The 21,195-nt window shown below is 51.5% G+C and overlaps 8 protein-coding genes across 8 annotated transcripts; 4 read left to right on the forward strand and 4 right to left on the reverse strand.

The window, feature by feature from the left end:
• Positions 1-47: 47 nt before the first annotated feature.
• Positions 48-1,760, reverse strand: N7519_010975 (glycylpeptide N-tetradecanoyltransferase swoF; the record flags this gene model as incomplete). The annotated part of the gene is made up of 5 exons (XM_057297748.1): positions 48-245; positions 311-1,094; positions 1,153-1,286; positions 1,318-1,595; positions 1,679-1,760. The coding sequence occupies 5 exons, from the start codon at positions 1,758-1,760 to the stop codon at positions 48-50; spliced, it is 1,476 nt and encodes a 491-aa protein (XP_057145630.1).
• A 507-nt stretch (positions 1,761-2,267) lies between these two features.
• Positions 2,268-4,032, reverse strand: N7519_010976 (tetrahydrofolate synthase; the record flags this gene model as incomplete). Its single annotated transcript, XM_057297749.1, has 3 exons — positions 2,268-3,665; positions 3,733-3,870; positions 3,946-4,032. The coding sequence occupies 3 exons, from the start codon at positions 4,030-4,032 to the stop codon at positions 2,268-2,270; spliced, it is 1,623 nt and encodes a 540-aa protein (XP_057145631.1).
• Positions 4,033-4,884: 852 nt separating this feature from the next.
• N7519_010977 (putative phosphoinositide phosphatase (Sac1)) lies at positions 4,885-7,107 on the reverse strand (the record flags this gene model as incomplete). The annotated part of the gene is made up of 3 exons (XM_057297750.1): positions 4,885-5,061; positions 5,123-6,849; positions 6,900-7,107. The coding sequence occupies 3 exons, from the start codon at positions 7,105-7,107 to the stop codon at positions 4,885-4,887; spliced, it is 2,112 nt and encodes a 703-aa protein (XP_057145632.1).
• Positions 7,108-7,503: 396 nt separating this feature from the next.
• Positions 7,504-8,450, forward strand: N7519_010978 (Rab family GTPase; the record flags this gene model as incomplete). The annotated part of the gene is made up of 5 exons (XM_057297751.1): positions 7,504-7,573; positions 7,646-7,665; positions 7,725-7,751; positions 7,835-8,026; positions 8,103-8,450. The coding sequence occupies 5 exons, from the start codon at positions 7,504-7,506 to the stop codon at positions 8,448-8,450; spliced, it is 657 nt and encodes a 218-aa protein (XP_057145633.1).
• Positions 8,451-9,219: 769 nt separating this feature from the next.
• N7519_010979 (MICOS complex subunit MIC60) lies at positions 9,220-11,532 on the forward strand (the record flags this gene model as incomplete). The annotated part of the gene is made up of 6 exons (XM_057297752.1): positions 9,220-9,295; positions 9,423-9,565; positions 9,626-9,734; positions 9,808-10,980; positions 11,030-11,421; positions 11,488-11,532. The coding sequence occupies 6 exons, from the start codon at positions 9,220-9,222 to the stop codon at positions 11,530-11,532; spliced, it is 1,938 nt and encodes a 645-aa protein (XP_057145634.1).
• A 490-nt stretch (positions 11,533-12,022) lies between these two features.
• On the forward strand, positions 12,023-15,656 carry N7519_010980 (uncharacterized protein; the record flags this gene model as incomplete). The annotated part of the gene is made up of 3 exons (XM_057297753.1): positions 12,023-12,982; positions 13,018-15,064; positions 15,118-15,656. The coding sequence occupies 3 exons, from the start codon at positions 12,023-12,025 to the stop codon at positions 15,654-15,656; spliced, it is 3,546 nt and encodes a 1,181-aa protein (XP_057145635.1).
• Positions 15,657-16,363: 707 nt separating this feature from the next.
• Positions 16,364-17,518, forward strand: N7519_010981 (uncharacterized protein; the record flags this gene model as incomplete). The annotated part of the gene is made up of 1 exon (XM_057297754.1): positions 16,364-17,518. The coding sequence occupies one exon, from the start codon at positions 16,364-16,366 to the stop codon at positions 17,516-17,518; it is 1,155 nt and encodes a 384-aa protein (XP_057145636.1).
• A 526-nt stretch (positions 17,519-18,044) lies between these two features.
• N7519_010982 (elongation factor G) lies at positions 18,045-20,673 on the reverse strand (the record flags this gene model as incomplete). Its single annotated transcript, XM_057297755.1, has 4 exons — positions 20,429-20,673; positions 20,261-20,372; positions 18,164-20,193; positions 18,045-18,099 (listed from the first exon to the last, which is right to left on the reverse strand). Exons 1-4 carry the CDS (start codon positions 20,629-20,631, stop codon positions 18,045-18,047), a joined length of 2,400 nt encoding a protein of 799 aa, XP_057145637.1. The 5' UTR covers positions 20,632-20,673.
• Between the last annotated feature and the right edge of the window lie 522 nt (positions 20,674-21,195).

Genomic DNA, 21,195 nt, shown 5'->3' on the forward strand with positions numbered 1-21,195 from the left:
GTTTTCGGGGTATCCGACGTTAGAATTTACTAGCCAAAACGTCAAGCCTATAGCATGACGATACCAACACCGCCCATCTTCGACTCATCGGGCAAGTTTTTCTCGTTAATTCCACCACCAATAGGTGCAGCGCGGTAGTTATATAGGTAGAAGTGGAGCTGGCCATCGCCGGCACCGAACTTGAGATCCTCGAGGAAGAGGGGGTTGTCGTGCGAGGTGAGAGCATTGAAGACGTCGAAACGGGCCTAGATCGAGTAAAGAAAAAGACGCGATTAGCATGTAGAATCAAATATAACACATTGCAACATACCTGCTTTGCGCAAATCAGGGCGTCGTTGATCAAGAGCTGCAAGCGCGCCTTGAAAGCCTTCTTGTCGTCAGAGAACGCAGTCTCGGTCGCGTAGTAGTACAGGTATGCGGCGTGGACGGCATCATGCTTGGGGTTGTCAATCACTGTAGACTCGAGATTGTAGAACGAGACAAAGTCGGTGATCTTGTGGGTTTCCGGGTCTTCGGCAACGTATGACCAGACAACCTGGTCCTTGCCAGGCTGCTTCTTGTAGACCAGCCAGTGATCGATTTCCTCGCGTGTAAAGGCCTGGTTCATATCGAAGCGCCGCATGTAACGCTCCAGCAGATCATAGACGGCATCGATGTCCTTGGATTCCATGGGCCGCAGGCCGGGGGTCGACGTCTCGCTAGGGAGATGATTCTTAGTGACTTGGCGGGCCTTGGTCGAGCCATGAGGCAGAGGCGAGAAGCCAACGTCGTAGAGCTTCAACCAATCCAGAGAACGGTGGTAGTATCGGCAAGAGCTGACGGGTGTGGGCAAGATTATACCGCCAGTATAAATGGCCTGGTAGATACCCCTGAGGTAGCAGCGACGAGTAATCTCCTTGATCAAAACAGGAGTCAGACGCTTAGAGCGGAGCTTCTTGTGGATACACAGGAAGTTGATCTCCGTCACCTTGAGGCGCTCGCCGCGGACGCGGAGTTCAGTCGGGACGCCGCAAATGGATGCAACCAGCTTGCGCGACTTGGTGGCGCGCACTCCAACATGCCATTCCTTCTTCCATCCGGGTGACATCAGGGCCCTATGTATGCAGCATTAGCATTCTGAAATAGGCACACAGGTCCAAAACTCAACCCTACCAGTGAAGGAAGGATTCCGAATAATTGAAACGGAACATGGCGTTATCATCCTCGACGTAATGCTTGTTAAGAAGCTCGTATAGCTCTTTCAGCTCCTCCTCGTTCGTCAGGTCAAGAGTACACCACTCGAATCCCTCAATGAGCGCATCGGGGGGTCTTGGAGACCTTCTCTGGGTCGATAATCTTGATAGGTCCCTGAGTAATCTGCTCCTTTCCAGCCTCCTCAAATGCAGGCACTGGCTGTGTCTGCCAAAACTTGTACGAGGCCATATCCTTCTGGTTCTTACCTCCCACCGCCAATCCAGTCAGCATCTGTGAGAGGTCCATGTTGTGCAGTAGGGCCGCAGCCTTGTCCTTGTCCATCGTAGCTAGCTCGCTCTTCAGGGCTGGGTTTTGTTCGAGGAGTAAGGAAGCGAACTTCGCGGGAAGCTTCTTTCCTGCTTCTGGAATTCGAATGTCAGCAGCTGCACATCTGCGGGCTAGGGTCATGGGGGCATAGTGTGGAAGGCTGAATAGAGGGACCTACCATTGCCTGAGTCGGATGGAGCCCCAGACTCATCTTCATTGCGCTTGGGAGCCTTGCCCTTTTTGTCACTGGAATCGGACATGATGTGTTGGGGTGTTGTGGAAGAAGGAATTGGATCGGGCCCCACGTTTCAAACGCCGCGGATCTCTGGTGGGGGATTCTGCGGGCAATTTGACTTAATAATACTACGATATTGAGGCGGTCTCAACACAACTCGCTATGCTTGTTATTTATGAGGGAAATAGTTCTTGGCTATTATTTATGGACACGTTTCACCTTGCACGTAGTACTTAGTGCTCCACTGTGAAGAGTAAAGACCCCTGTTCAATGATAAACTCTTAGTGGCCTACATCAGGAACCTCGGCATTCACATATGCAAAGCTCATGTAAATCTAAAAGCACGTACAGGATTTCAAATATGGTCTCATTCAAATGGTAAAATGGTAAATTATATTGAGAATCGAAGAATTGTTGAAATCCAAGCAAAAACACCTCTATGTCCGTTCTATGCTAAGCCATAGGAATATCTCAAGTGTTGATACAAGAATGCAAGGGTCATTGGAGCTCCGGGCTACCAATCATCAGGGAATCACGCATCAGTAGATGGCTTCGTCTCAAGCACATCGAGGAATCCTCCGACCAAATGCAGGCTGCCGGTGACAAAAGTCATGACCGGAGCTTCGTCCTTCTGCAGGACTTTGCGTTCCTGGCCCGCAACTTCCCGTGCAAAATCAACAGCCTCCTCGATTGTACCAAAAACATGTGTTTGAGTGCGAGGGTCAATAGCATTCCACTCCTGTGCTAGAGATTTTTGGACTCGAAGGAGTTCGAGGTCGTCAGCGTTGGTGTTCATACTGACCAAGTCAGGTCGGAAGCCCGCCTGTTTGTATGTGATATTCGAGCAGAAGAGGGCATGAGTGAATGGGGTATCGTTTCCAAGGGCAGACGCGAGGGTCTCGTGGAGAGCACGAGCAAGAGCTGTGCTGTTACGAGTCTGTTGGTTGAAGATCAAAATTCTTGTCTTCTTGGCAGCTACATCCTCGGATGAGGAGTCGGCCTGGATCCGCGACGCAAACCACTGGCCAGCCAGCCGGATGCTCTCCAAAGTGTGCCCACCATCGATATACCAAGATACATTCTTCTCAAATCGGGTCTCACACCTGCCACCTAGACGAGTTCCCTCGAGCCCGGTCTTGAACTTCGCCGGTAGTGGTCCTTCCATAATATTTTCTGTGACTTCGATGCCAACTTGGCGCAAGAAGTCCCCGGCAGCTGCCACCGCCACTGATGCGTTGGTGTACTGGAAGTCTCCAGCTAACCCAAGGGTGATCTTGCTACTCTCAGGGCGGAGCTCTGAATGGCCACGCACAATTTCCAGCCGGGCGCCAGCCTCCTCAGCGCGTTTAGCCAAGACTTGCTCCGCACCCAGAGGTTGTGGTGCCGCAAACCCATTTACGCCACGCTTGAAAATGCCAGCCTTGTGCCATGCGATTTCCTCAATCGTATGTCCAAGCATATCAACGTGATCAATGCCCAGACTACTGACCGCTGTCACTTTGGGTTCTGGGATCACGTTGGTACAATCATATTGACCACCGATCCCACATTCAATCACCGCTGCGTCCACGCCCTCGCTCAAGTAGGTATGGAATGCCATCAAGGTCAAGTACCGGAAATATTGCGGTTTCGTCCCAGGCCCGGTGGGATCTTCACCCGCCAGTTTAGCAGAGTTCTCGAGACGATCCCATACTTCGAAGAAATAGCGCGCAAATTGCTCTTCGGACAATGGGGCATTGTCAATCTTTATGCGCTCACGTGCAAACCGGAGGTGCGGCGAGGTGAAGAGACCGATCTTAAGATTGGATCCAGGTTGATCCGCATCTTTTCGATTATATTGGGAGAGGATGGTGGAGATGAATGCGGAGGTCGAGCCCTTGCCTTTCGTGCCGGCGACATGAATTGCGTTCAGACGATTAAGGTCGGCAGGCTAGGGAACGTAAAGATCTCGCATTAGCTCCACTCGTAAGGAAACAAGATTCCTGCCATCAGCGCACCTTGTATCCAATGCGCCGCAACCACTCCACTGTTTGCGGGAGAGATAGCTCGTTCATCTCCTGCCTCGTTTTGGACTTCCTGAGCGCCTCCACAATTGCATAATTAGTCTGCAATGAGTTGAGAGATGCAATTGCATCCTGTGCATGCCAAAGTCAGCATACGCTATATTTTGACGGAAGTAATCCGCTGTCGCAAAACGCCGAGTCGCATACCTCATATGTTCGAGTCATGGTGGGCGAACGAGTCGAGAATCGCCGTGCGCAAAACTGCCAGCGAGTAGAGGTCCAAAGCCTTCTCATGAACAAATTAAACCCGTGCCTGATGTCCTCAAATGAGCAGGGGTGGTTAAAGAAACCCCCGGTAGCTCTAACAATTTATGATTCTCTGGTTGATCCCCCCCGCTCTCCTCGGGAAACCCATTATTTGGCACTGATCGGGAAGATCACGTGCACGTTCTGCATAGAACCCAAACTGCCAACTTAAGTGATTTATATAAGTGGTTGTTGCTCATTCATAAACAGTGGATTGATACATTCACAAATAGGTTTGTATAGCAGCATCTCGCATGTTGCAGTTTTCGGTGTTTCCTGTACGAAGTTACAGCAAGAAGTGATCAATGGACAGCACTATCGCGACTATTAAGTCATATATACATATGGCTTAATCAAGACAAGAGAGGTATGTATGCGAACCCCCAGGCACAGGTGAATATGTATGAGGCAGGTAAATACAGAAAACCTTAGTGTCTGGTTTGATACATAGAAACACGCGTTTTAATCACAACATATCTGAGTCGCAAGATGAGGTGTTGTAGAAAGATGGATGTAGGTCTTCGAACCATTCATGCATTGGCTAAGCTCTCGAGAACTTCGAGGGAGAATCCGAGCAGCAGGAACAATGGGAACCGATGTAGAATCACAACAGCAGCATACAGCTGGAAATTCTCGCTTTCGAGCAAAGAAACAGTGTATCGAGCAAAGATGAAAGATGATTAGAATTGAATTGAAGGGGCGAGAAAGAGGAAAGGAAAATGCCGGCGGGCCTGTAGTGGTGAAAAGAATGGTAATAAAACATACAGCCATGGGAGTATAGAGAATATGAGAACAAAGGGGGAAAAGAAATAGCCCAAAACGCCGGAATGAGTGAAACATTTACTCAATCCTAGTCTTGCCCTCCTCCAAAAAGACGAGACGGGCATTGCTAATACCACGTTGGTGTCGTTTGGCAGGAAGCCAATTACCGATGATGGGGTCAGAGCGCGCTTTGATGAGAGCATCCTGGTACCCTTCGGCGCCAGCAACTGGTGTGTTTAGCTTGGGCCAATTGACCTAACGGAAAAAAGGATCAGTGGGACAATACTTCAACTTGGTCAGCATGGAATGAACTTACATAGAGCATACCGTGCCCGTGCACGAAACGGAAACAGTAGACCGCCACCAGCAACCAGAATATCATAAACAGCCGAAGCGGCCACACAGCGGCATCAGGCAATCTTCTTGTGAAAAGCGCGACCAAGATCATGAACACACTAGCAGCGAGGACATATGGGACTGACTGGATGACAAGTGGTCGCTGATCAAGGAATAGTTGGATGTTGGCAAATGTTGAATCCGATGGGATATAGGTGCCCAGAAATACGTCGAACCCATCTTGTCGAGGACCGTCCATGAAGTTGTTGCGCACATATCGCGTGATGGAATTGTTCAAATCTTGCAACATGCCGGCCCGCGTACGTTTGCCAGTCCGAGTGAAATCTGTCTTCAGGGCACCAGTACCGGAATAAGACTTGGAGACCACATCTGCGTTGTCTGCCCAAATATTCCGGAACAGATCTTCAAACTCTTGGTCATCGTTGGCAGTCTCCCCGGGACGGAGAACGCCTGCATCCATGAGCTGCCGTGTAACCGCCCAGCGGCCGAGCATGCTCTGCACTACATTAGTGCGGTCCAGACAATCCATACAATTTGTTCGGACAACACTCGTTTGCGTAGAACGAGTATCCAACTGCCCACCAGGGGCACCAGGACTCTCAACCCCACGGAAATAACCGCCCTGGGTCAGCCCGTCGTTCAGACGGCCCATGAGCAACTCTGCGCGATGCCACTTGAGGCCCTTAGTCTCGTTGTGGAAATCAAAGTACACATAATGCAAGCGATCCATCTCTTTTTGTTTGAACCCTGGTTCCAAGACATGCGTCTTTTCAGAGGTGCGTTCATCAGTTTCGGTGCTTTCAGATGTGGATGTGACTAGTGTGCGAACCAGCTGCTCGTATGCGCGCTTGACATTCTCCTCCCTGCCCTTTTGGTTGACGAGGTTGACCATGTAATTTTCTCCGTAGATGCGAATCTGCTCGGCGAAATGCTTCCGTGCAGCCTCGACAGAAGTCTCAACGTCACGAACCTGAAGTTTCGGTGTATATTTGAGATCGTTGACTTCAGCCCAGAATAGGGGAACGCTGCCTCGAGTTTGCACAAAGGAGTAGACTTGAAGGTCTTGCCCAGCTTTGCCACTGGTCATTGATTGACCTCCACCAAACCCAGATAGTCCACCCGCCGAGTCATTCAAGATCACAATCTGCTCGGTCTCGTTGTAGTTTGAAACATTGCCTTGCTCATCGATTCCGCGAGAGAAATATCTCGTTCCGGCGCGGTGTCTGGATCGCCGGGTGATAAGCGCGAAGGTGAAGGATGTTGACTTCACTCGGGCAGGAGTAATGCGCATCATACCGAACATCACTGGTAAGATGTAGGGGTCTACTCCTGGCTGCGGGCCGTAGCGGATTCCGCTTGTATCGTTGACTCCGAGGCTGAAGTTGATCAGATCGGATTGAATAAAGCGATTCCAGAAGAAGCGGTCGTCTGCACCCTTCCACATCGGAACATTGGGGGCAGTTTGTGACTGTCGCTGGAAATTATTGGTGATATCCAGCGAATAGGAGAAGTACATGGGTCCCCTTCGAAGCAGGTCTTTCACGAGTGTAAGATAGGCATCTTCGTCGGTGTCGTGAAGCGGCCGTTCTCGCATAGGGAGGAATTCTGTTCCGGCGACTTTGTACACCATATGGCCGCGCAACCGTCCCATGGGCTGGGCTTTGGTGATAACAATGATGTATTTATCTGTGAGTGTCAGCGCAACCTCCTGAGTTTCTATTTATGAGCGTAATTACCAAGCTTCAACTTGAGAATTCCGAGAATTCCAGCAATACTGGAAATGCGCTTAGCACCTGGAAGGGGGCCATCGTTCAAACGTAAATCACCAGTTGGTCGGTCGACTACCAGAGTGGGTGCTTGGCGTGATGATGGCGAAGTAAAGGCATAGTGGGAAGGCGATGCGTGTAAGTTGATATCCCGAAACGGGAGAATAGTAGGAGCCATGATTTGAAACAATGACCTCCTGAAAAATGAGTGAAAATGAGTGATTACAAGGGAATGTGAAGAAGAAGTAGAAGAAGAAGCATAAGTAAATTTCAAAGGTTTCCCTCGGTCCAAAGTTCCCAAAAGACAAGGGAAGGTACCAAAAAGTAACGGCGGGCCACTCTGGTCAGTACGCAGCCACACCGCCCCGCTGCTCCTGTGGCTGGGCCTTCCGTCATCTATTCTTGTCTGCCTCAAGGTCTTTGAAGTGTCTTGAATCTTTATTTGTACCCTTTGGATCTTCCCATTTTTCTCATCTTATTCCGGGTCTTGAGACCTTGATATATCTCAGTTCCTCGACCGTTTTATCTTCCGTCCTTCGACCCTCCCCCCAGAACCCTCCATCCTCTCCTGATCATGGCTTCCAGACAAGCAGCAGGAGCCCGCCCGGGCGCACGATTTGCCCAGTTCAAACTCGTCCTTCTTGGTATGTTCTGGCGTTTACTTGCAAGCTTTTTTTTCGATCTTTGGATCTATAGCTGACATACTGTGCTTATAGGAGAGTCCGCTGTCGGAAAGGTTTGGGTTAACACTTGCGATCTTCTTTATCAGCCACTGACTTGACCGCTATCTTCCAGAGTTCGCTAGTCCTCAGATTCGTTAAAGTGAGTCTTCAACGATCGTCACATTACTTGCCGCGGCGAGCCGAACGTACATAGAGTAATAAAACGCTAATCTCTCGGTTCAGGACCAATTCGATGATTATCGCGAGTCGACTATCGGAGCCGCCTTCCTGACACAGACCATCTCCCTCGATGATACCACCACAGTCAAGTTCGAAATTTGGGATACTGCTGGCCAGGAGCGGTATAAGTCGCTTGCTCCGATGTACTATCGCAACGCCAACTGCGCTGTGGTCGTCTATGACATCACTCAAGCTGTATGGTCCAATCCTACATCATGCCTTCCAGCTTATTGCCAGTGTAGAAGCTAACATTCGTGGAAACACCCTATAGTCATCGCTAGACAAAGCCAAATCGTGGGTGAAGGAACTCCAGCGCCAAGCGAATGAGAACATTGTGATCGCGCTGGCAGGCAACAAGCTTGATCTTGTCACAGAGAGCCCTGATAAGCGAGCAATCCAAGAGGCCGACGCCGAGGCCTACGCCCGTGAAGCGGGCCTGCTTTTCTTTGAAACCTCTGCCAAGTCCTCGACGAATGTCAAGGAACTATTCACCGCCATCGCCAAGAAACTGCCTCTGGATCAGGCCGGTCCTCGGAACATGCGGGCGACTCCTCGGCCCGGCGTTGACTTGCGACCAGAGGCCCCTGGAACTCAGGGTGCCGGTGCGTGCAATTGTTGAACAATTACCCGATCATATTCCCCCTTAGCCAGTGCGTCCTCGCTTTACACACCGTTTGAGAGAAGGCGAAGGCTACACATCCCAGCATCATTCAACGGTGGTATAACTCTGTGACTTTCTATGATTTCGCCAATGTCATTCGATCGGACTCTGGCACCATTCTCTACCCGCTACGGAACCGAGGGATAGACTCTCGGTTCATGATCAATCTAGCCCTCTCGGATTTTCCTTGCTTCTTTTGTCCTTGCTCAGCCTGCTCAATTGAGGTCCCACAAGTCCACCGTTGGCAGAAGGATTTAACTTCCATGGAGCCACATGGAATTTGGCTTTAGACATGCTGCAGCTGGATCTGTCGGTGCTTTGACGGTGCTGTTCCTTCTGTCTCCTTGTTCCTTCTCACCTGGCGTCTGCATCTGCTCCTCTTTCTTTCGTCCTACGTCTTGGACTGAACTCCTGCTATTCCCGTTACCCTTGTCTCTCACAGAATTCTTAGTATGTTATGCTCAAATAATACATTTTCCTCACCTGTATGTACAGTGAAGACCTACAATATGTTAGTGGTGTAGCCAGACCGAATAGATAAATGAGTTCTCTCTACTTAAGGTGCCTTGGTTCTGGATACAGTCAAGAAGTGTGGATATTTCGTTACTTGCTTTTCGGATATATCCATGGATATGTGTGTTGCTTATTATATTCCTCGGTTGGTCTCGAAAACTGACCCGAACACCTAACCAGTGGCCAATATCCTGGACAAGATGTTCCCATACATATGTATTTATATGCCAAGCTCTATTTTATCTTCTATTCCACTGAATCAAAACCCCAGCTATACTTCTCTGATGTCAGTATGTACGGAAGTGGGCATGAAATGGCGCGCAAAGCCCTGACCGCCCGCAGGATTATCGGGGCGGATCGCAACTGAGCAACCAAGTTCCCGTTTTCCTACTCATCCATCTTTCTGATCACCTTTAGCCACTAATTTTGGCGATTGTGCGGCTCGTCATGCTGCGCTCCTCGATTGCCCGGGTCGGCAATTGCTGTCAAACCCTGTCCGCCAACGGATCCCGTCGCAATGGCTGTCCAGAGCCGGTGCAAGCAACCGGCTGGCAGGTCAGGTAAAGAGAACCATATCCCCAAGCTTCCTATTTCTTTATACTCACAATCGTCACACGCAGCGATTCTTCGCTGATTCTAAGCCCCCTACCACCGGTGGTCCCACACCAGTCTCCCCTTCCTCCGAATCCAGTGTCCCTCCCGAGACCATCTCGAAGGCCGCTGAACAAGGTATGACGGCCCCCTCGTTCATCAATTACCATTGAGGCCTACCCCCCATGTCCTAATACGATTTTCTTTGCAGAATCTAAGCTTCCTCCCTCGCCCCCGGCAGCTGCTCCCCGCAAATCCGGTCGTTTCCGTCGGTTCTTGATTTATCTGATCCTCACATCCGGCTTTGCCTATGGTGGCAGCATCTTCCTGGCCCTGAGGTTCGACAACTTCCACGACTTCTTTACCGAGTACATTCCCTACGGTGAGGAATCTGTTCTTTACTTTGAGGAGCGCGACTTCTACCGCCGCTTCCCCAATGCCTTGAGACACCCAAACCGTCTCCCGGCTGCACCCCGAGAAGAGGGAAAGCCCGTGACAATTCCTAGCAAGAGCGGTCTGTCCTGGAAGGTTGCTGAAGAACACAAGGCCGATGCCGATTCTAAGAAGGCAGCGGCAGCTCACGAGGGACAGATTAAGCCCGCGGCCGCTAAGCCCGAGGAGCGGAACGCCGCAGTCGTGAAGGCCAAGGAAGACACGGCCTCGAAGCACAGCACCAAGGAGACGAAGCCCGAATCCGAGGCGAAGAGCCCAGTCTCACTGGATGAGCCCAGAAAACCTGCTGTTTCTGCGAGCACCATTGAATTGCTCCAGTTGCAGGATGGTGATGACTCTGTTGTTCAGGATCTGGTTAAGACCTTCAACGACATCGTTACCGTCATCAGCGCCGATGAAAACTCCAACAAATACTCTGCTCCTGTCGCCAAGGCCAAGGGAGAATTGGAGAAGATTGCCGAGAAGATCGCTGCTATTCGCAGTGAGGCTCGCAACACTGCCCAGGAGGAGCTTAACAAGCTACATGCTACCTTTGATGAGTCGGCACGTGAATTGATGCGCCAGTTCGAGGAAGTGCGTTCCACTGATCTTGCTTCGTTCCGTGAAGAGTTCGAGGCCGAGCGCGAGAAGCTCGCCCTGGCATACCAGCAGAAGGTCAACACCGAGCTCCGCCATGCCCAGGAGCTTGCTGAGCAGCGTCTTCAGAATGAGCTCGTTGAGCAGGCCATCGAGTTGAACCGCAAGTATGTTCACGAGGTCAAGAGCCTTGTGGAACGCGAGCGTGAAGGCCGTCTGAGCAAGTTGACTGAGCTCACCGCCGACGTTAACGAACTTGAGAAGCTCACCGCTGGATGGAGCGACGTTATCGACGCCAATCTCAAGACTCAGCAGCTGCAGGTCGCCCTGGATGCCGTTCGGACCGTGGTCGAGCGTGCCTGAGACCCCCCGCCCATTCATCCGTGAGCTTGTGGCCGTGAAAGAGCTTGCTGCTGGTGATGCCGTCGTCGAGGCTGCCATCGCATCTATCAACCCCACCGCTTACCAGCGTGGTATTCCCTCCACTACGCAGATCTTCGAGCGTTTCCGCCGAGTTGCAAGTGAAGTCCGCAAGGCTAGCCTGCTGCCCGAGGATGCCGGTGTGGCAAGCCACGCTGCCAGCCTTGTCCTGAGCAAGGTTATGTTCAAGAAGGATGTTTTGTCTGAGGGTGATGACGTCGAGAGCGTTCTGGTGCGCACTGAGAACTTGTTGCAGCAGGGCGATGTTGACGCCGCCGCTCGGGAAATGAACACCCTCCAGGGCTGGGCTAAAATCCTCAGCAAGGACTGGTTGGGTGATGTTCGCAAGGTTCTTGAGGTCAGACAGGCTCTCGAAGTAAGTTTTTGTTTTATCTTTCAGGTTGGCAATTTGCAACAGATCCACTAACGTTTCCTTTCCCAGGTCATCGAGGCTGAGGCCCGCCTCCAGTGCTTGCGGGTTGAGTAAGCGCATACTTTGAGCGAAGATGAATTCATTTTACCCTGTATATCCACATCATTTACAGGAACTGTACCTCTAGTTGTACTTGTGCTTTAGACCCAAATGCTAGAACTTTCCCACGTCTCTTGACTCGTCTAAGATGTGCATCACATAGCCTCCATGACTTAGAACTTAATGCAGCCTTTGGTCCTAAATTAGATCACGAATAAGATCCATGCTCGACTCCCCTGGGGGTTTCGTGCCCCGGGGCTGCCCGGGGCTGCTGCCCAGGCCAGTCCGTGCGAATAAAGTGATTACGTAACATCGACTGACGCGCATTCAGATCTACACTGGGGATGTTGCGTCTTGTAGGCTGATTGTGCAACATTGTCTTTAATTTTCGCCGGTATTTGAACCCTTGCCAACTTGGCAGATCGCACTTATGCTTGTATCTGGACAAATTATGTCTGTCTCTTTCTCGAACGTTGCCATTTAGCATTGTTGCCTTCCTGCAGCAATGTCGCAACGACCGAACGAGCCCCCTGTACGATCTTCAATGTCTCCGGCTAATGGACGAAACCGAGATCGATCCCCAGAAACTGCGTCGCCTTTACCACGATCCGATGAAGGCTCATTTCGCCAGACCCCGCCCCAAAAGAACGACGGCCAAGCAAGCGGGGAGTTAGAGGGGACTACACTGGGCAGCAGTTCCCGTGATGGAGATCGAAGGACACCGGGCCAGCGGAGGACCCAGAGCTCAGGTGGCTTTTTGCTTGACTCATTGCCCCGCACACGAAGCACAAGAGTCAGCTTGCAACGCCCTCGCCCCTCAGAACCTCCCCAAGAGAAGCGCAGCGTTCCCGAACCGGATATCGTGGTCCCCAAGAAACGCTCGCGGTTCCCATGGAGCCGGAATAAGCGCCATGAATCTGAGGTAATGCCGGAAAATGCAAGTCCAAGCCCGACCACTGCTCGGCAAGCTTCTGCGCCTCCTGATAGACAACCCTCTGGAAGCTCCTCGCAGCCCGAGGTGCACGAAGACAATGTGGCACATCCAACTCCCGGTCTCGATAGGGACTCGATCCAGATCGTAAATCTAGCCTTGAACCTTAATGAGTCTCGGAGGAGGACAGCTTCTGGAATACCCCCGGGCTCTGAGAGCCGAAGACCAATATCTGTCTCTCAACCTGCTGTTTCGACAACTGACAGCTATGGGTATTCCCCACTAGCGAAGAAGTTACAGCTCGACTCGCCGTATCGCAATCTGACTCAGGTCTCTGGTAATCGTTTATCACAGGGGACACTGCCGAGCTTAGAGCAATCATCTGTTATGAATTTGTTGCCTCCATCCGCAGTCGAGGATCACCGGGCATACGAATTCTCCGAAAGCACTTTGGCTCGTGCCGAGAGAGCACGCAATCATTTTGATTTATTTCATGAATACATGCGGCTCCTACCTCGTTACCACCTCTTCGAGGTGCGGTCAAGCGTGACTCCGAGTCTAAGTTACAGAACCCCAACCGAAGCTATAACCCGCTTCAAATGATTCGCAACCGAAAAGTCAGGTATCGTGAGAAATGCTCCATCGATCCAGCCGCAGAAGGATGGCACGACGTTGAAAGAGTCCACCAATGGATCAATGACGTCGCGCAAAAGTACGCCCCAAGAGAGTACGACCGACTAGATTGCTTGAAGCTGCCACCTTTCCAACAAGGTCGCCGTCATGTGTCTATTCAGGAACATGAAGATATGGATATGATGCCCACGTCTCCGGAATCGAGTTTGCGGCGAGTTAGCCGAACCAGCAGCATGAAGGCCCGTCGACCACGTATTGATTGGAAGATATCGCCAGCAGAGCTTCTGGCCGATGCTGCCTGGCTGGAATATGGTGCCAATAAGACGAAGGTGGTCGACAAGGATGGTTATAAACTCTACCCTGACCCCACAGAGTTAGTTATAATGGACACAAGCGAGGACCGCGGCACGCCTCAGAAGCAGCAACGCCTTTCAGTCGAAGTGGGAGATCATGCAGAAGCACATTCGTCACCGCACACTTCTATCTCCAGTCCTCACCCTGCATTGGCGCAAGAATTCAAGAGCGTGGGTCGTGGGCGGCACAGGCACAGATTTCGAAGCCACTCGCACAGCTTACGCAGCCGTAGTGCTTCCAGCAAACGAAAGCCTTCACGATGGGATCATGTCAAAATGCGCTCGGGCAGCGTGTCGAGTTCTTCAAGCTCAGATACCCGCCCCTCCGTCGATGAAAAGCCTCGCAGGTCTCGTGAGAATATCCGCGACCATGTCCAAAGATTCGTCGAACATACACACTCAGGATCTCGGATATCCCGCGGCAAGTCCCCGGCTGTTCATAACACTGACATTGATCGGGGGAGAACACCACAGCCAGTCGAGCCGTTGTCCGTCAACACGAAGCAATCCCGCAAACACAGAAAAGGCTCTCTCTCATCGGCAGGCAGTCTTGATGACCGGCAGGATACTCGTATGTCCCTGGAAGGCATGGATAGCACTGCGCCTAACTCTCCCGCTCGCGTCGGCTACTTCCCGAGCATAGCAGTAAATCTGTCACCACCGTCAAGTCGATCTCCCTCGCCCGCCAAGAAGGGTCTCCGTCATAAGATTGTTTCACGCCACGAGCGCAGCAAGAGCAAACAAGCAGATCGAGAGCGAGAGCGGGAAGATGAATTGCCGGAACTCGAGGCTTTGCGTCAGCGAACGACGGCGCCTGCGCGGACGGAGGGCGCCTCCAAGCTCGAGCCGAGTCCTCTTCCCGATGTTGTGTCGTCATCTTATCCCGATGATCAAGGCACGCATGAGGGCAATCGAGTGGATGGGTATCGGTCTCGCAAAGGGCCCCATCTTCCCGAATCAAAGTTACGAGGAATATTTAAGGGGCCAGGTCGGATAGCAGAGATCGTTGGAAATGAGGTCTCCAAGGTCGGAGATCTCATTCTGAAGAAAGACGCAGAACCTGAATCTCGAAAATCATCGTCCGCCACTACTCTTGCATCAGATGATAGCGATTCTGATGAAGAATCCAGAGGCGACAGAAAGCCTGGCTCCAAAGGTCTTTTACGGCGCCTACCAACATTTACAGATGAGCCTGGGCGATTGACTCGCAGAAATTCCGAGAGGAACTCGTCCCGAAGCTTTATTCCTTCTCTGCCGACCTTCACGTCACCCCTAAGGCAAGATGAACGAAGCGAAGCACCAGAGGTGACCGACTTCGGCAGTCCTGGCGAACGAGTTTCCTCTCCACGAAATTATGGTTCCCGTGATTCTCCCAAGAAGTTCTCGCTGCCGCGCAGCAAAACGCTTGATTTCAGCCCTTCTTTGCGCACGGGACGGATAAAGCGGGACGAGATTAAAGACCCTTCCATCCCTTTCAGCTTAACACGGCCTCCTGTCACTGGGCTCGCCAACGCTCGAGCATCACCGGGAATTTCCCCAGAGGGAAGACGCACAGGGCTTTCAGGTGCTAGTCGCGCCTGGAGTATATCTGGGCGCAGTATCCATACCTTGATTGACACCGGCGTGCCTGGTAAACCCGAAGTTGAGCGCACACGAGCTCTTCTATTGTCATCGGGGATTAAGGCCCGGGAGATTACTCGCCGGGCCCACACTCCCGTGAGCCAGTTCCTCCCTGGCTTCAAAGCGCTGTGGGCCCTGGTGCATCTGTTCCACAAGTGACACGAATCGGCGAATTCGACCTCGCTGCTCAATGCCTCCTCCAACGTTTCGAAGACACGCAGCACTCGTTCCAGCAATCCATGCACCATTTATCCACGTCTACCTCGTCCCCTCTCCGATCCCAGCTGAGGAACCTGGAAAACCTGGTCAATCATTCTCTGGCTCCTCGCGTCCGAGCCACGGCAATGGACGCCGAGGACTTGTGTGTCCAGCTCAACACCACCAGCACACTCGCTGTTAAGCAGCTGAGTGATGCCCTTGACAAAGGCCTTCGTAAGCGTCGCCGTCGATTGCGGTGGATTCGTCGGACTGGATTCATGGTTCTGGAATGGGCCCTTGTTGCTATGCTTTGGTGGGTGTGGCTGATTGTCATGGCTTTCAAGCTTGTGCGTGGTGTCTTCCGGGGTGCCTTCACTGGTATTCGATGGGTCTTGTGGCTGTGATTTACAGACTGCATTTGGACATTTCTTCATCCCTTTTCCGTGCCCACTACCCTGTTGGGTACTTTCCTTTTTACATTACCATTTTTAACTCCACCGCCCTTGTTGGCGTGCATATACCCTTCCAGTGAGCTTGTTTATGTCCACTGTCTTCTTTTCTAATTCACCATACATGATTTAATGGAGCGTTGCGTCTGTTTCAAATGATTCCCAGAATACTTTGTCTTCACCTTTTGTACATAATTCAGCTGTCATGTCTCTGCTCCAATACATTTGGATTTGACCAATGTTCATTCGCCTCTTTTGTTGGTGGAACTTGTCCATTGTCTTTCAGCCCCCAGGAGGTGACATGGCATCATACAAGATGATATTCTGCAAGCAACCGCAGTCGACAATGAAAGACTCGAAATTTTTTGGAACAAAGCTTTTTCTCTTCTTTGTTCGACTTTGTCATTCTTGCAGGATATTTCAGAACAATATCTTTGATCCAAAGGAAAGTGTGCAAGTATACCTCTTTGTTTTTGCTCTTCTTGCCCGCGCTCAACAATGGGAACCTTCATTATATAAAAAGGACCAGCAAGCGTAAATGGACGGAGAGACCCGTTGGATTCAATCAACCTTTACGAATGTTGGCAAGATTCCTTTCCAGCAGAAACTAAATCCTCAGGTACATTCTCATTCGCAATATATCGATCGTCTTATACACCAAGATGCCTCCAACAGGTAACAAGATCCCCACTAACTCCCGCTCAGCGAACCGCGCCTACAAGGAAGCCAGCACTAGCCGGTGGCAATTACTACCCCTTTTCCGGTCATTCTTGGAGCATAGACCGACCGACACCATGCTCGCCGTTCAAGAACGCCGCCTTCTCGTCTCCTGGGACCTCAAAGCCATCCATTACTTGAGGATATGCTTGAGGACGTGGGTTCTGGACAAAGTCCCAGGCGACGCGATCGGTGCATTCCTCGTGACTGTCTTGTACGAACAAGACTTTCATCTGGATTACCGGCTAACCATGATGGTGAGGGATGGACAAACCCAGCTACACATCGCTCGTCGTGTGTTGGCATTCTATCAAATCCGAGACGAAGCAGACGCTCCCATCTGGGATAATGTGGCCGTCTACGGTGAAGACACCCACTCGAAACCGCGATCTGTTAAGAGCAAGAGTGCTGCTGGAAGCTCTACTGTCACGAAGGAGCTTCCACCACGTATCCCTACACCACCGCCTGCTGACCCGAGATGGCCCCTCTTCATGGGTGCGCTTAGCGACCCGGAGCTTGAAGACCTCGTGGACAAGCTAGGAGACGACGATCATGCAGAGGGGGATCTGCCCCCCTTGTTCACCGGTGTGCGTGAGGAAGATATTCCCATCATCCAGGCGTTCCGGATATTCAATATCCACAAGAATGATTCCTCCAAGGACCTTCCTCTGCCTGATGGGACAGATCGGATTGAATATACCTCGAAGCAGACTAACATATCACAGGATAAGCCCCTCCCTCCTCTTCCCATGAAGGAGTCTCTCCCAACCCTACCCACTGACAAGGCTCTTCCCGCCTATAAATCCCTCCTCCCACTCCCACCTCTTTCACGCCCGTCAAGTCCGAATCCCTCATCTGTGCGTGTGTCGACCTTCAAAGCAGAGCAGAAGCTTAGAGTCAGATGGGCTGACTGTGTGCAGAGCGAACATGCTGACATTGAACAGGGGAAGGGTAAGACTGAACTACGTTCGTCCCCGGCAGCTCGCCCAGGGCTTCCCGTTGACGCTGACGCCAACCGGCCACATCCCCCTCGGACGTTATCTATGCCTATATTCGCAGTCCTTGGCATTATAATGTTCCGCCGCCCCTCCTCCGCTTAAAAAGAAGGCGGGAGTGGAAGACTTGCGCAAGCCTCGAGTGCGTGGTGGTTGAATGACTGGTGATTTTGAGTCGATACATTTGGGTTAGACATCGAGAGTTCAGCAAGAGATATCTGTTGGTCAAGATATCCAACGTCTTCTTCTTTTAGCATGAGATATGGGTTGAAATAGCAACACTGGACTTTTTTTTGGATATATTCTTGTCTCATGAACTGGGTTCTTTGAATATACAACGCTTGAAAGAACAATCCAAAGAAAGAAGAATATAATAAAACAATAATCTATTTGTTCAGACAGGAGAGTAGAATGTAGTATCTTGATCTTGAAATACAGGTCCCAGAAAGTCACAGTGTGATATAGTGCCATGCGTAAATAGTACAGGAGTTGTTGATGATGGAAGAAGCAGCAGGGATTGAAAGCGAAATATGCTGCTCCTTAGCCCCAACAAGAGCCAATGCCAGGCACTGCCTGGCTTGGGTTGCCGGAGTAGTCGGAGTGGGGAGGAGGTTATTACATATTTTATCGTTTATTTCTTGTGTCTGTCGGCCTGGGCCTTGACGTACTTGGCAATGAGTTCCTTCCTGTAAGAGAAAGCGGTTAGCAATGGAACATGTAGTTAGAGGAGTTATTCTGGTTGGAACATACTGCATGTGAGGAGGAGCCTTCTCGTAGTGGCTGAACTCCATGGTGTATTCACCCTTGCCCTGAGTGGCGGCACGCAGGTTACTGCTGAAGCCGAACATGCCGTTCAGACTGCAGTCAGCGTGGACAGTGAACTCGTCAACACCGGTCTCGGTGTCGTTGATAGTGGCATTGCGCTTGTTCAGCAGGCCGATAACATCACCCTGGAATTCAGTCGGAGCGGTCACAACCGTCTTCATGAGGGGCTCCAGGACAGAGGGCTGACTTTCCGCGAAGGCCTTGCGGAATGCCTGCTGGGTGGCATTCTTGAAGGACATTTCGGAAGAATCGGTCATGTGGGTGGCACCGTCGTTGATGACCATGCGAGTGCCGAGAACCTTGTGGCCGATCAGAGGACCCTTCTCACAAGAGAGGTTGAAGCCCTTCTCGCAAGCATACAGGAACTTCTCGGAAATGCTGCCTCCAACAACCTGCTGCTCGAACTTGTTCTCCTCGAGGGCGCCGGTAGGCTCCATGTATCCCATCACACGGGCGAATTCACCAGGTCCACCGGACTGCTTCTTGAGCAGGTGGTCGAACTCGACACGGTTGCCGATGGTCTCACGGTAGGCGACCTGGGGCTGGCCAGTCTCGCAATCGACCCGGTACTCACGGCGCATACGCTCCACGTAGATGTCAAGGTGGAGTTCACCCATGCCGGAGATAATGGTCTGGTCGCTCTCGCTATCGTAGCTCACTCGGAAGGTCGGGTCCTCTCTTTGGAAACGGGCCATGGCCTTGGAGAAGTTGGCACCGTCCTTGCTCTGTTTGGGCTTGATAGAGAGCGAGACGACGGGCTCGGGAACGAACATGGATGACATGCTGTAACCGAGAGTGCCATCCGTGAAGGTGTCACCAGACGCACACTCAATACCGAACACGGCACAGATCTCACCAGCGCCGATCTCGCTGACTTCCTCCATGTCGTTGGAGTGCATGCGGACAATACGGGGAACCTTGACCTTCTTGCTGTTGCGAGCGTTGAAGACGTTGGCGCCCTTGCGGAGAGTACCCTGGTAGACACGGATGTAGGTCAATTGACCGAAGTTGCTCTCTTCCAGCTTGAAGGCCAGACCAACAAAAGGAAGAGAGTTGTAGGGGGCAAGTTTGACAGACGCCTCGTCGCGCTTCTGGTCAAGGGCAAGGTTCTCAACCTCAGCAGGGTTGGGAAGGTAATCAATGACACCGTCCAGCATGGGCTGAACAGACTTGTTGGCCAGAGCAGATCCCATGAAGACAGGGGTGAACTTCAATCCAATAGTGGCTCGGCGAATGGCGGCTCGGATCTGATCCTCGCTGGGCGTGAGTTCCTCCAAGAACATTTCCGCGATCTCATCGTCGACATCGGCAAGAGTCTCAATGAGCATGGTGCGGCGCTCCTCGGCAATAGCCTTGACCTTCTCCGGGATTTCATCCTTCTCCATAATCTCCTCACCGCTTCCGCCAACGTTGTATAGAGCCTTCATGCGGATCAAATCAACGACACCCTCGAACTCGTCCTCGGCACCGATGGGGACCTGAACAGCAGCCGCAGGCATCTTCAGCTTATTGTTAATCTGGTCAACGGCCTTGAAGGGGTTAGCACCCATGCGGTCCATCTTGTTCACGAATGAGATACGAGGAACGTTGTAGCGGCGCATTTGGCGATCGACGGTAATTGTTTGGGACTGGACACCGGAGACAGCACACAGAATCATGACGGCGCCGTCCAGAACGCGCAGCGCTCTCTCGACCTCGATGGTGAAATCAATGTGACCGGGGGTATCAATCAAGTTGAGGTGGTACTTTTGCTCAACACCCTCCTTATCCTTCTTAACCCAGTCACAGAAAGTAGCCGCGGACTGGATGGTAATACCCTTCTCACGTTCCAAGTCCATAGAGTCCATCTTGGCACCGACGCTGTCACGCCCGCGGACCTCGTGGATAGCCTTGATACGACCAGTGTAGAAAAGAACTCGCTCTGTACAGGTAGTTTTACCGCTGTCGATATGGGCCTGCGCAGTGAGACTTCATTAGACAAGGACGAAAAGCAGATGTGGGAGCAATTGGGACAGTATGTACCGCAATACCAATGTTACGACACTTGTCAAGACGAGCGGCCTCGACCGGATCGAGATTGTCGATAATGGCGGTTTGGGACAGACCGTCCGGGTTGGCCTTAGCAGCCTCGAGACTAATGACAACGTTAAACCGAGTAAAGTAACATATCAGTCCGACGAGTATACTTACACTGCAGAAGCAGCAGCAGAGGCATTTCGGCGCTGGTCCCATTGTCCCAACTTCGACTGATAAGCCGGCGCAAGAGCGGCGGACCGGAACGCGGCCGTAGAAGCGCATCGTTGGCGCAGAAGAGTCTGGGGCTGGAAACGAGCTGATCTCGTCAAACCAAACACCGCGCGGGTTTGTAACCGGGCAAGAGAAGGAGACCGCATGGTGATGATCCAACCACACCAGAATTGATATGATCAACGCGAATTGAATGTTTAGTTGGCTCCCCAAAAAAAAAGTTCGGGGAAGCCAGGAACGCATCACGTGATTATTTACATCGGCCCATCAAAGCCGGGAGATTACAATTCGGTGGCTATAGAACTATAAAATGAGATATCGACATTGAAAACGATGATGCCTTTGCTGTTTGAAGGCTTGAGCATCGTGACACGTCGTTGGTTGGAGTGAACTGCGCATACAACATATATCCATAGATATTGGCTATCCAAGAAAGATAAGACTGAAGATCATGATATGAGTCGGATTTAAACATGAAGACCCAATAAACTTGATTGCCACACTAATATACAAGAAAAATACACAAGCGCCGTGGTATCCAACCACTGTCTGGTTTTGAAACAGGAATGCAAAAGTATGCCGCCGATCCTGATTCCGCGACGACAAGCCGTATATCCAAAGGATCTAAAGACGAGCTGGTTATCGAGAGCATGTTCGTATGCCTGGAAATATTGCCAATATCTCAGATTGTTCGAGTAAAGGCTGCCGCG

This window comes from Penicillium mononematosum (assembly GCF_028829835.1).
Source record: "Penicillium mononematosum strain IBT 11891 chromosome Unknown utg000005l:1.0-9366267.0:1.0-9372171.0, whole genome shotgun sequence".
NCBI lineage: Eukaryota > Fungi > Ascomycota > Eurotiomycetes > Eurotiales > Aspergillaceae > Penicillium > Penicillium mononematosum.